This window comes from Cydia fagiglandana, chromosome 18 (assembly GCF_963556715.1).
Source record: "Cydia fagiglandana chromosome 18, ilCydFagi1.1, whole genome shotgun sequence".
Lineage (NCBI taxonomy): Eukaryota > Metazoa > Arthropoda > Insecta > Lepidoptera > Tortricidae > Cydia > Cydia fagiglandana.
Genome location: NC_085949.1, coordinates 10,545,820 through 10,559,359, shown reverse-complemented (window position 1 = coordinate 10,559,359; position 13,540 = coordinate 10,545,820). Strand labels below are relative to the sequence as shown.

General features: G+C 37.8%; 2 protein-coding genes and 1 long non-coding RNA gene across 5 annotated transcripts; 1 reads left to right on the top strand and 2 right to left on the bottom strand.

Moving 5' to 3' along the window:
* The first annotated feature begins 181 nt into the window (after window positions 1-181).
* Window positions 182-7,976, top strand: LOC134673087 (diphthine methyl ester synthase). Its single transcript, XM_063531027.1, has 6 exons — window positions 182-285; window positions 526-673; window positions 777-959; window positions 5,048-5,219; window positions 5,530-5,661; window positions 7,723-7,976. Exons 2-6 carry the CDS (start codon window positions 539-541, stop codon window positions 7,902-7,904), a joined length of 804 nt encoding a protein of 267 aa, XP_063387097.1. The 5' UTR covers window positions 182-285; window positions 526-538; the 3' UTR covers window positions 7,905-7,976.
* On the bottom strand, window positions 5,665-7,716 carry LOC134673088 (uncharacterized). Its single transcript, XR_010099411.1, has 2 exons — window positions 7,405-7,716; window positions 5,665-5,743 (listed from the first exon to the last, which is right to left on the bottom strand). It is a non-coding gene; the product is annotated as an uncharacterized LOC134673088 (long non-coding RNA).
* Window positions 7,977-8,010: 34 nt separating the features above from the next.
* On the bottom strand, window positions 8,011-12,926 carry LOC134673086 (rap guanine nucleotide exchange factor 2). Of its 3 annotated transcripts, none has more exons than XM_063531025.1 (2): window positions 12,644-12,926; window positions 8,011-12,193 (listed from the first exon to the last, which is right to left on the bottom strand). In XM_063531025.1, the coding sequence occupies exon 2, from the start codon at window positions 12,158-12,160 to the stop codon at window positions 8,618-8,620; it is 3,543 nt and encodes a 1,180-aa protein (XP_063387095.1). In that variant the 5' UTR covers window positions 12,161-12,193; window positions 12,644-12,926; the 3' UTR covers window positions 8,011-8,617. The 3 variants fall into 3 exon arrangements, with proteins under 3 accessions (XP_063387095.1, XP_063387094.1, XP_063387096.1); XM_063531024.1 differs by having other exon boundaries at window positions 8,011-12,196; window positions 12,644-12,925; XM_063531026.1 differs by lacking the exon at window positions 12,644-12,926 and adding an exon at window positions 12,322-12,493.
* Between the last annotated feature and the right edge of the window lie 614 nt (window positions 12,927-13,540).

Below are 13,540 nucleotides of genomic sequence, written 5' to 3'. Positions count from 1 at the left end.
ATTTGCAAAATGTGACCAAGTGTGACAAGGAGGGGGGGAGGGGTCAAAAAACCTAGAAATTCGTGTGACGTAATTAATGGATGATCCCTATCACCATAAATCTAAAATTGGTGGTTATATTGGAGATTGACGCCAATTTCATCCCGTCTAGATACTGCTTAATACACGTGTGAATACGTTTGGAAACGTCAAATGTCAAAAGTTGTCGCAGTCGCGGTCAAGTTAATACTAACCTTTTATTTTAAATCTTTTGTATTTAATTACTTAATTAATTACTAGCATATTGTGAGTGAATTAAAATGATTTAGTATAATATTACTTGATTTATTCTAATTGATGGCTAGAGAGCTAGTACTGAATGATTGTTTTTAGCAAAACTTTTCGTAACTTATCAATCTTTTTTTACAGAAGTTTTAACAGTTTAATTGTGTATTTATTGATATAAATTACTAAAAGACATAAACAGGAATATAAAACTAAAACTAACTACAGTTAAAAACCAATTAATTTGTTTCGTTTATACAGTTAATTCATCGAAATGTTCTACTTAATTGGCCTGGGTCTCGGCGACGTTAAAGATATAACCGTGAGAGGTTTGGAGATAGTAAAAAAATGTGATAAAGTGCTACTGGAATCCTACACCTCTATATTAACAGTAGGACACGAGGAACTGGTAATAGCAGAATAATAAATCGTTTTACATGTTTAATTGTGTACCTATGGCTTTATTTACGTTCACTGTAAAAACTTTACTTGTAAAATTAAATTATTTTTAGGAAAAATTCTATGGACGTCCATTGTTACTGGCTGATCGCGAGCTCTGTGAAAGTAGTATTGATGAAATACTAAAAGAAGCGAAGGACAAACATATAGCGCTGCTAGTTGTTGGAGACCCATTGGGAGCAACTACACATACAGATATGCTGCTGCGTGCCAAAGAGCTTGGAGTAGAAACACAGGTAATCCGAAAGTTTATTGTTTATAATACTATCAGTTTGTTGCATGCAGTGAATGTCTTAATTTTTTTTCCAATTTAATTAATTTAGACTTGTGCCGCCCAATGTACATTAGGATGTGCACTCAGCTTCATGAAATGTCAACCTTAATTAAAAATGAAGTAGGTAGCATTTAATGTTTCGTAAAACTTTCGAACGAATTAAATTCAACCCAATTGAAACTACAACAAGATTCTAACTTCCTTGACTATAATTTTGTATGGTGTGCAGCATGAGGATAAACAGGGCGTCCCATGGCTATGCCACATGGAGGGAAAGTACCCTGAATATTATAGATGGAACATTTTACGAAAAGAAGATAATATTTTAATTTAAACTGCATTCATAGATTTTTAAATAATTACATGGTTGAACCGGGAATCGAACCCGCTACTAGATTTATCATACCAATCGAAAGGCTTCATCATAAGGATTATTTTTTGCTAAATAACATAGTGTCAGAAGCAAAAGGAAGACCATTAATTTTAACAGGCTACCTTTCTAGGCAAGCCTTTCGATCGGTATGATAAAATTGATAAATCTACAGGATGATTTTTTTTTTCTCGTGTAGCAGCTTTGATTCCTGGTTCAACCATGTAATTATTTAAAAAGGTATGAATGCAGTAAATTTTTTTTTTTAATTAACCCTTTGACCGCCGTTGTCCGGTATAGAAGACAACGATAGAACGATACGCTGGCGCCGTCGTCTTGTATACAAGACACAAATTCAACCACTGAGTTAATGTGAAAATAATAACAATTGCAATTTCATTTACACTCGTGTTCATATTTAAGGTCTTTGTTTTTTCATTTATTTGCTTTTTAAGCCGCTATATAAATCCCTTCTTTTATAATAAGGCATTTAAAAAAATTGCTCCAATTTTCAACATTTTTCATGTTCCTCGTCGCCGTTGTCTTGTATAAAAGACAGCTAGGGATGGGAATGTTAACTCGATATGGGAATTTTTAACGTAAATATAAAGTCAGAAATATGTTTTTATCTAAGTATTTGAACACTTGTTAATGGCCAATTTTTTTCAACGAATAGTAGGTAACTACTTACTAGAATACGTAGAACGAGAGTCAGATAGGCATAACTATATTTAAAGTTCAGGTAGCTTCTTTAGCTCTATAAAGTAGAGTCAGACAAGTAAATTTGCCATTGTAGATTGTGGACTATTTAATTGCAGAAGAGATAAATAAAAAAAATCATTGATGTTATTTTATAGCTTAGTGGGAAGGGATACACCGCAGCGACCGCTTCGCACAAGTGTGGTACAGGGACATACCTGTTTATCAGACTTTACTTTTATTGTTATAACATTGAAGTTAATGTGTAATTTTTTTGTAACAAGTCGTTGAACGTTTTTTTGATAAGAGTTTACCTATAGATTAATGTAAACCAAACTGAAATTATAATGATAGATTCTAATTCCGGAATAATATCTTCACTCATTAAAAATTCAACCCACGTGTAATTTTCACTAAAACAGTTCCGGTATATTGACTTTATCGACACATGATGCGCAGCTTTAACGTTACGCCAATAAAGTTTACGTACCGACAAGCGCTTACGCCGTTGACCTAGAGACTATTACTACTTGATCCGCGCGGAAACAGTCCTTGTCGGTCTGCATTGCGGGCAGTCCATGGGCGCCGTTGTCTTGTATAAAAGACTTCTCATACAGCCTAGTGCGGCGATATCACGTCTTGAATCGACATTGTTTAGTGGTTGTTTTTTATGTTAAATCCCTATATTTTAAACATTTTCGGGTGTACAACATATGTTTAATTTTGGCAATTTGGAATGAAATTAAAACAGGATAAGAACAAAGCTAAATTAAAAAGATTTTTACCATAATATTGTAAATATCGATATCACTATTTGCAATCCCTAAACTTTTTATTAGTTGTTTACTTAAAATTTGCTCTGGCGTGTGAGTGAGCGTCTTTGCGGACTAGGTCCGGCGGCCAAAAGGTTAACCCTTTGACCGCCGTTGTCCGGTATACAAGACAACGATAGAACGATACGCTGGCGCCGTCGTCTTGTATACAAGACACAAATTCAACCACCGAGTTAATGTGAAAATAATAACATTTGCAATTTCATTTACACTCTTGTTCATATTTTAGGTCTTTGTTTTTTCATTTATTTGCTTTTTAAGCAGCTATATAAATCCATTCTTTTATAATAAGGCTTTTAAAAAAATTGCTCCAATTTTCAATGTTTTACATGTTCCTCGTCGCCGTTGTCTTGTATAAAAGACAGCTAGGGATGGGAATGTTAACTCGATATGGGAATTTTTAAATTAAATATAAAGTCAGAAATATGTTTTTATTTAAGTATTTTAACACTTGTTAATCGCCAATTTTTTTTTAACGAATAGTAGGTAACTACTTACTAGAATACTCGGAGTAATTAACAACGGAGACGCCATGTCTAAAATTTTCGGTACAAAATAGTCTGCCGTTTTTTGCGGGGGAGGGGCACATCAAATGTATAGGTACGTCATGTCAGATAAACGTCAGTCCATACATATGGTTGACATGTGGTTGACCATTGGCCGCCTTTTTTCGACAGAGGGGAACGCCTGTTAATGGCGGCTCCATTGTTAATTACTCCGAGCTAGAATACGTAGAACGAGAGTCAGATAGGCATAACTATATGTAAAGTTCAGGCAGCTTCTTTAGCTGTATAAAGTAGAGTCAGACAAGTAAATTTGCCCTTGTAGATTGTGGACTATTTCATTGCAGAAGGATAAATAAAAAAATAATTGATGTTATTTTATAGCTTATTGGGAAGGGATACACCGCAGCGACCGCTTCGCACAAGAGTGGTACAGATGGACATACCTGTTTATCAGACTTAAGTTTTTTATTATAACATTGAAATTAATGTGTATTTTTATAACAAGTCGTTGAAGGTTTTTTTGGTTAGAGTTTATAGATTAATGTAAACCAAACTGATATTATAATGATAGATTCTAATTCCGGAATAATATCTACACTCATAAAAAATTCAACCCACGTGTAATTTTTACTAAAACAGTTCCGATATATTGACTTTATCGATACATGATGCGCAGCTTTAACGTTACGCCAATAAAGTTTACGTACCGACAAGCGCTTACGCCGTTGACCTAGAGACTATTATTACTTAATCCGCGCGAAAACTGTCCTTGTCGGTCTGCACTGCGGGCAGTCCATGCGCGCCGTTGTCTTGTATAAAAGACTTCTCGTACAGCCTAGTGCGGCGATATCACGTCTTGAATCGACATTGTTTAGTGGTTGTTTTTTATGTTAAATCCCTATATTTTAAACATTTTCGAGTGTAAAACATATGTTTAATTTTGGCAATTTGGAATGAAATTAAAACAGGATAAGAACAAAGCTAAATTAAAAAGATTTTTACCATAAATTGTAAATATCGATATCACTATTTGCAATCCCTAAACTTTTTATTAGTTGTTTACTTAAAATTTGCTCTGGCGTGTGAGTGAGCGTCTTTGCGGACTAGGTCCGGCGGCCAAAAGGTTAAAATAATGTCTTCTTTCAGTAAAATGTTCCATCTACAATATTCAGGGTACTTTCCCTCAATGTGGCATAGCCGTGGGACGCCCTGTATACCATCAGTGCCAAATTAAGACCAAGCCCTAAGCATTTCTGACCATTCTTTCTCTCCCGACTCATCCATTAGATTTCAATTTCAACTCATTGGTCCTAGCCTTAGATCACTAATGCTATAAATAACTATTTGTTGTCATATATTTTTTATTTAACTTGCCGTTAGTATGGGTCAAATCTTGGAAGCTAATTGACTCACTCCCCAATTGAGCTCAAATTTTGCATATGTAAATTGGATGACAACGCAGTATTATGATGACATTGAGCTGATCTGATAATGGTGACAGGAGGTGGCCATGGGAACTCTAGAATTCTCTCGACGAGTTTTAGTGGCATGTGGAAAGAAAAGTAGTTAGAGATAAAAGCTTGTACTTGGTACCAAACTTGAATTTTTTGGCAAAAACCTTATTTTCATTATTTTTTTGCAGATTGTTCACAATGCGTCTATTATGAACGCCGTCAGTTGTTGCGGACTGCAATTATACAACTTTGGTGAAACAGTTTCTATCCCATACTGGACAGAGAATTGGAAGCCAGACAGCTTCTTCGAGAAAATAGAAGCAAACTTCTCTAGAAACTTACATACACTTTGCCTTTTAGGTAGGGAAAACTTTCTTATTACAATGATAATAAGGCTTAAATTCATTGAACTATTATTACTAGGTACGGCACAGAGAACCAGTCTTTTGCGTCACGAGTTGTCGGCCGATAACAATGGAAGTGGAGCGTGAATCTCGCGACCTAAACGCGTAAGCGCCATGAATTTTACGGCGATTACGACGTTTTGGTTGCGTGATAAATGTGTTGCGATTGCGACAATTTCATTGTTTGGTGCTAAAATTTTAACTCGATGCCTAAATTGTAAACTTCGAAAGTTAACAGCGATGTTCATCTTTTCACCTTATTTCAGATATAAAAGTGAAGGAACCGACCGAGGAGTCGTTAACTAAAAAAATCCGTCAATATATGGATCCCAAGTTTATGAGTGTCAAAGAAGCTGCTTCACAGTTGGTTCAAATAATAGAAAACAAATCCGACACAGGTTAGTTATCTAGAATGCGTATATTTATGTACATTGTCATCCAGTTGAACAATGATCACTAAATACATAGGTACTGGTTAACCTTTTGGCCGCCGGACCTAGTCCGCAAAGACGCTCACTCACACGCCAGAGTAAATTTTAAGTAAACAACTAATAAAAAGTTTAGGGATTTCAAATTGTGATATCGATATTTACAATTTATGGTAAAAATCTTCTCAATTTGGCTTTGTTCTTAACCAACTTTAATTTATTTCGAGAATGCCAAAAATTAACATATTTTTTACACACGACAATGTTAAAAATAAAGGTCTTTATCATTAAAAACAACCACTAAACAATATCGATTTATGACGTAATATCACCGCACTAGGCTCTACGAGAAGTCTTGTATACATGACAACGGCGCGCATGGACTGCCCGCAGTGCAGACCGACAAGGACCGTTTCCGCGCGGATTAAGTAATAATAGTCTCTAGGTCAACGGCGTAAGCGCTTGTCGGTACGTAAACTTTATAAGCGTTAGGTTAGAGCCGCGCATCGTGTGTCGATAATATAAATGTACCGGAACTGCATTGGGGAAAATGACACGTGGGTTGAATTGTCAATGAGTGAAGAACAATAATATTGGAAAAGGGTGGGGATCAGAAATGTTCGGGAATGCATGTTTCACATTCGACATGTTCCTTAGAAGAGCTTGTCAGTTCCCGTATTACACCCCTACCATAATAATTTTTCGTCAATTTCAAATACATAACATTCTCATAGTTAGGCGACACTGACTAGTCCGAGCGTCCGCCTGTAGGTACCATTCTTGTGCGAAGCGGTCACTGCAGGGTATCACTCCCCACTACACTATCATCTCAAAATGAATCATTTGTTCTGCAAATAGACCACAAGGACAGATTTACTTATCTGACTCTACTATGGACAGCTGAACAAGTTCCCTGAACTCCAGCTATAGTTATGCCTGTCTCTCTCTCGTTTAACGTTACTAGTTATCACCAATTGGCATTTAACAGGTGTTCAAATGCTTAAATAAAACCAGATTGGCCACTTGATGTTTATTTTGAATATTCTCTAGAGATGCGCCGGATATTCGGTTACTATCCGGTATCCGGCCTATCAGGCCAGTATTTTAATATCCGGCCGGATACCGGATAGTGCCCTATTATCCGGCCGGATACCGGACAGTACCATTTGATTTCGGAGTAAAAAAATTGGATTTAAGAAACAGTCATGGTCATAATCGTACTTGTTTATTATTTTAAAACAATTTAGAGATTCCACTGACTGACCGACCGACACCTGAAAAACCGAAATGTAGGTGCAGCTCCGCTGTCCTAATATTCGGCGACCGGATACCGGATATTCGGCCGATGGTCCGGTATCCGGCCAAACAACTATCCGTTGCATCTCTAATATTCTCATATCGAGTTAACATTCCCATCCCTAGCTGTCTTGTATACAAGACAACGGCGACGAGGAACATGAAAAACGTTGAAAACTGGAGCAATTTTTTTGATTGCCTTATTATAAAAGAATGGATTTATTTATCTGCTTTGAATGCAATTATTTTAAAAAATCAAAGACCTAAAACATTAACACGAGTGTAAAAAATGCTACAATTGATGTTTTTTCACATTTACCGAGCGGTTGAATTTGTGTCTTGTATACAAGACAGCGGCGCCAGTGTATCGTTCTATCGTTGTCTTGTATACATGCCAACGGCGGTCAAAGGGTTAACTATGACATCACTCTATTTGTGCTGTTTCGTTATATTTTTTCATCGTAATTTTAATAAACTTTTTCCTCGTTATGGAGCATAAGTTACTACCCCACTGATATCTTATTATGTAATAATATTACTATAAATATTAGTTGGCTTACTCAAATTCATATCAGTAAATATTGCATACTAAAGCTGGCATTACGTTTTATTAAAACACCTCTATCAATTTAGTTGGGATACCTACCCTTGGCTTAAATCTATTGAGGTGATACAGAATAGGTACCCATGGTGTTAGCTAGTAATCATTGCAAATCTATAAATAACAATTTTCAGAACTAAGCAAACAGAGCACAGCGGTGGGGTTGTCGAGAGTAGGCAATCCAGACCAAAAGATAGCGGTGAAAACTTTGGAAGAGATGCAAGAGTTTGACCTCGGGCCACCGCTGCACAGCCTCGTGATCCCGGCCCCTAACCTGCACCCAGTCGAGGTCGATTATCTCGCGCAATTCAGATGACTACATTGTAATATAATGAAAATGAAATAAAACCATTGGTAATGGCAAGACTTGTGATTTAAGTGATATGTACGAATGTCTATAATTTATATAAGAAACATTGCTGTGAAGTAGGTAATTAATATATTTTTTGTTATTTACAATTGTATGATTGAATTCAAGATATAAACAGAATTCGAGCTGCTAATACAAGAAATAACATTATTCAAACTCATTATTGGTCCTCGAAGCTACCACACTTACAACAAAATTATTTAAAAAATCATTAAAATAATCCTGGATCATACACGTTAAAAGGTACATTAATTATTATTTGGTCTAAGTTTCACAATTATAAATAGTGAGAATAATAATTTTAAGAATATACAAATAACGGAATGTAGAGATACCAAACACTGGTGGATACACAATGATTCACCTATCAATCGGTATACATCAAATATCTCTAGACAATAAAACTGGAAAATGGTGGGTCACATTTATAATTAATAGGTAAAGAGGCATGGCTTATATTTATAATATGGAATTTATACTATATAACACTAGGAGTTTCATTAAATTATAATTATACAGTCTTTAGACTTAGTCGTCGGGGTACATACAATATTTTAATAATATAAGACAAATTTATATAAGTCGTGCTTACTATTCGTCGAGTGAGATTACAAAATAGTGAACTATATAAATAGACATCAATTTAGAGTATTCAAATTTCAAACGGCGGAAACCTGCTGATCGTCGTCGTCGTCGTCAGGCGCGTCGTGGTAATAGTCGAACGGTCTTGTCACGCCCTCGTGCGAGTGCGCGCGGCTCAGGCGCTCCAGGCGCGCCACGTGCGCCGCCAGCGTGAACGGCGCCTGCGGCATGCGCGGCGGCGGCACCGGCCGCAGCGGCGCGCAGCCCGTCGCCGAGCACGAGCCGTGCCCGCTGTCGCTCGACGTCGCCGAGCCCGTCTTGCGCAGCGGCAGGTTCACCAGCGACGTGACGCTGCTGCTCTCCGCCGACAGGTCCACCGGCAACGGGGTGGGCGTGTCCGAGTGCGAGCGCTCGTGCGCCGTGCGCGGGCAGCACATGCCGGGCCCGGGGCCGTCGCGCCGGTGCGAGCAGGGCGAGGGGCCGGGCGGCGGGCGCGGCTGGTGCGGCCGGGTCTTGGCCGGCTCCGAGAGAGCTAGCAGCTTCCTCACGGCCTGGGGGGAGGCCGCGCCGAATTTGTTGCCGGCGAAACTCTTCTTACCCTCGCTCGCCGATGATGCGCTGCTCGTCGTGGACAGAGAAGGTGAGGGGTGTCTGCGACGCGGCAGAGCGGGAGCCGGCCCGGCTCCCTCGCATTCTAGAGACAATGCGTGAAGTCGTTCTTCGTCCGTTTCCACATGCATGCGGTTAAGATACGCTTTCACGCGACGAACCATTTGTGCTTCCTCAAACATTTTCTTAGGGTTGGGTACGTTAGACGACTTTTTCCTTCTCTTGACTGTCACTTGGCCTTGTTGAACGCCTGTTGTGAGCTGATTCAATGACACCATGGCATTTGATGGAGGCTGTTTGCCCAGCTCTAGCAAAGTCAATAAGTCGTATGGGGAACTACACATGTTTGTCAAGGTTCTGACCTCTTTAGATATCATTCTTAACTTTTCGAAATTAACCATTCCCTCCACTTTGGTGTCATTCCCCAGGTGGATAAAAGTAAGATCTTTTTTAACCACAGGATAAAATGGAATAACGGGAGACCTGCCTTGCTCGGTGGTAACTAACTGTCTGTACTTAGACATGTTCCTTGAAGGGTCCATAAGTGTTTGTAGATCATTGAAAAGTTTCAAATATTTTGTTGGCAATTTTTCCCAAGTCATCCTTAATCGAGAAACGGCGCCGTGGCCTAATCCTGATATTATTGCAAACATCGAGTTAAAATTTTTGCATTCTTTACAATGTCTTGCAACCTTTATGAATTGCTTTACGATTTTCGATCGCCGTACATGATTTTGTTCTGTGACTACCTCAGTAACTACCCAAAACATTTCTTTGTTAACCAGTTCAGCAAACTGTGCCAACATAGGTATTCCATACCTACTCTTTAATTCAAATAAGTCATCAACATATTCCGTACTCTCTATTTGCCTGAAGATGCAGAAGTCTTGTAGCGTTAATTGGACTGCAACTTCCACAGCATTTAGTTGCAGAAAGTGGACAACACTCTCCCTTAGGAGTTCAGGTGCCATCTCATCAGGTACTAAAGTTTCATGTATGCCATTTGTTTTCAGGTAGTATCTAGAACTGAGCCCAATACGCTCTGCCAGGTTTTGGAGCTGATCAGGTAATCTATGCTGTTTGATTATACCACCTTGTGCAACTGACACCTCACATAGAGAAAAGTTGGAACTAGGGTCAGTAATTCCAAACTCCTGCAAAGTCAGCATCACAACTTCTCTGGCTGTGGTCTCTTTGTGTACTAACAGATATTTGCATGTCTGATCGGCTCTGTACACTTTGAGAACATGCTCAGGGTGATCTGATAATTGATATTCATCATAACAAATTGATATTAAATCTGGATTACTGTGAGAATTATAAAATGAAGTACTACTATTTGCTTTGTTTAGCGATTCAGAGTTAGAAAGAACACTATCATCAGAGTGCAAACCATCAGTAATTGTGTTTTTAGGTAGAATGATTTTCATTAAAGCCTTTTGCAATCTTCTTTTGGGACCAAGAGTCATAAATCCCTTTTGTGGTTCCTTTTTTATGCTTAATTGTTGAGGCTTTTTGGTTGGAGATGGAAAAACAGGTGTTAATGTGATGGGATCGTCACTCAGGAGTTCTGCTGTTGATAATCGCGCACGTGGATCCGTTTGCCAACAACGTACCATATTGGTAGCAGCACCTCTGTGTCTTGGTGGATTATCAGGCATGACAAGCATTTGTTTAAATACTAATAAATTACTTTTTACTGTAATGCTTAGATGTGTTGAGCCTGTTATTATCTCCATAGCTTTTGCATTGCTAACATGCCGAAATGATTGGCCATTTACTTCAATAACCTCATCACCTCTTTTAAGCCCAACTTCTTCAGCTTTTGAATGTTTCTCCACCTTAAGGATAAAAATACCATAGCCTCGTTCATATCCACCAAGAATACTGAAGTTCAAAGGATCATCTCTCGAGGGTCGCGATAGTGTTACGATCCTAGTTCTAGCTTTAGCAGAACATGCAATATTAAGTAATCTTAATTGGCTTTCCATCTTTTCTCGCTCCAATACAGTTTCAAATTGCTCTAAGAAATCCATCATTGTTGGATCTGTCTCAAAGTCTGTAAAATGATTATTTACCCAGAGAAGGACAACCCTTGTCACTTTGTCACGAACTGAAGGTTCTGAGAACCAGGCAAGAAGTTGTTTGGCTACTACTAGAGGACTTTCAACAAATGTTCTATGAGTCAACAGGAAATCTTCAACATAAGTTGAATCACTGGAATTATCCTCAATCAACTGTAGCATAAGATGTTCAGGTGTCCCTCTTATGACGACATGTCCTCGCTGATGCCCTGATTCTCCTGCAGCCCCTCTGTATTCTGTCACCAACACCACCACCCCGTCAACCTCGTGCCTTCTTATATTTTCTTCTCCTTGATGTAAAATTCGATAGTAATCCGTTTGTGTAATGCAGACAAATTGGCAGTCATCACATTTTGTGGTCATTACTCCTCTGTGATACAATTTTTCCATTGTTGCTTCAGCCATCCCAAAACTGTCTCCAACATTGAGATGCTCAATATCACCATTTTGATGTTGTATTTCAACGTGACCATTAATGAGAACTGACCATGAGTCATGCTCTTCTCCATCATTCATTACAATAGTTTCAGCTTTCTCTACAACAGCAAAAACCATTACAGCACATAGTGCTCTGCGTACAGTCAATGTCATGTTTGTGAATGCTTTTAAGTGTTGCGTGAATTCCAAGAGAATCTCAACATCTTCTTCAGATCTTTCACTGGGATCTTTTTCAAGGCATTCCCGAACAGCATCACGGACTGTGAGACTATCCATAGACTCTTCCAGATCCTCTTCTTCATCAGAATCCACAATGGACTCGAGGAGCCCAGATAGGTCCACCTCCATGTCCATGTCGAGCGAGCTGTGCACCGAGGTCATTGTGTCACTGCCGCTGTATGCCGAGCTAGTGTCACTCGCGTTGGAACACTTTAGTGTGTGGGGATACAGCTCTGGACTGTGACGGCCTCCACGCCCACCTCTCAACATTGTGAAGTTTAGCCTGTCCTTACTGAAGTCCAGCTTCTGAAACAAAATAAATAAATACAAACATCTGTGTTAGAAACGTTCTATGTGTATATCGAGCACTGTAGTTCATGTACTTTTCGCATGGAAGTGATAACGAAATTGGTAAATTGGTAATAATTCACTTCCCAGTTTTCATCGTCATCATAATATAAATAGCGCGTATTCAATTGAAGAGCAAAAGTTTCGCTTCCATTCAACGCTACATAATGTATGATATGTATCTCAATTGAAAAAGATTACAGCCACAAAAAATGTCCAATATTCATGACTTCGACTATCACTACTGGATTTTAACGCACCCACTGTCCTATTCATTCATCTATGCAATGCGTCCCGATAGCACTCAGTAAAACTGATGTAATCGTTGTTGATTGTTTATATATTCATACTTAAACAATAGATACATGTTCATATAAACAGTAAAGTAATCAACGTATTCGATACCTTCACAATTTCTATTTATTTTGCATTCATGGCGGAACTGTCAGTGCTTCCATGTTGCTTTCTAACTGATTAATTTTCACCACCACCCAAGGAGATTATTTTAACACTCTCACAGCACTTTACACAAAAACTGTTTATTTCACTGAATAACAATCAATTATATGTTCGAAGTAAATTTGCGTTCAAATGAAGATAATCTGACAAATTCTTTAAAATAGAAAGCTACTTTCGTAGTCAATTCCAATGTCCACAAAGCGGAATAACATCAATGACGAATTTGACGACAACCAATTTAGTCTATGGTGTACGATTACGTAATTTAGCCTACTGCCATAAAAATGTATTAAAATGTGTATTGTAGGTTTAATTTATATTTTTTGGGGAATTATTATGCCCAACAATTTATCTATAATATTTTGTTAAGATTTTTTTAATCATTATGAGTCGTACATTTTTGTAAAAATAATAAGACTATTATAATTTTGAGAATATGACAGTCTAAAACAATAGTTGTAAATAAAAAAACAAGCCTTTTTATATATTATATTTAAGTATGAAATATTATTAAAACTTTATATGTAATTCATGAGTCTACAATATGATAAGCATATTTATGTCCCTTTCAGGCACAAGATGCAGCCTATTGTAAGAATGCAATAGAGACATTTTGGTTTAGACGCTTTGATTGCCTTGTAAACGCCACTTAAAGTTGTGTTATCTGGAACGCTACCTTAAAAACGGAAAGGGTAATTTCATATCAACTAGTTTTATTCCATTATAGCGTGTTTTAATTCTTATATATAAGACTAAAATACATAATTAAAATATATCTTTATTTTCTGGTACAAACTCACGGAATTTATATTTGCAATGAGTAATATTTAAATAAAAGGTAGT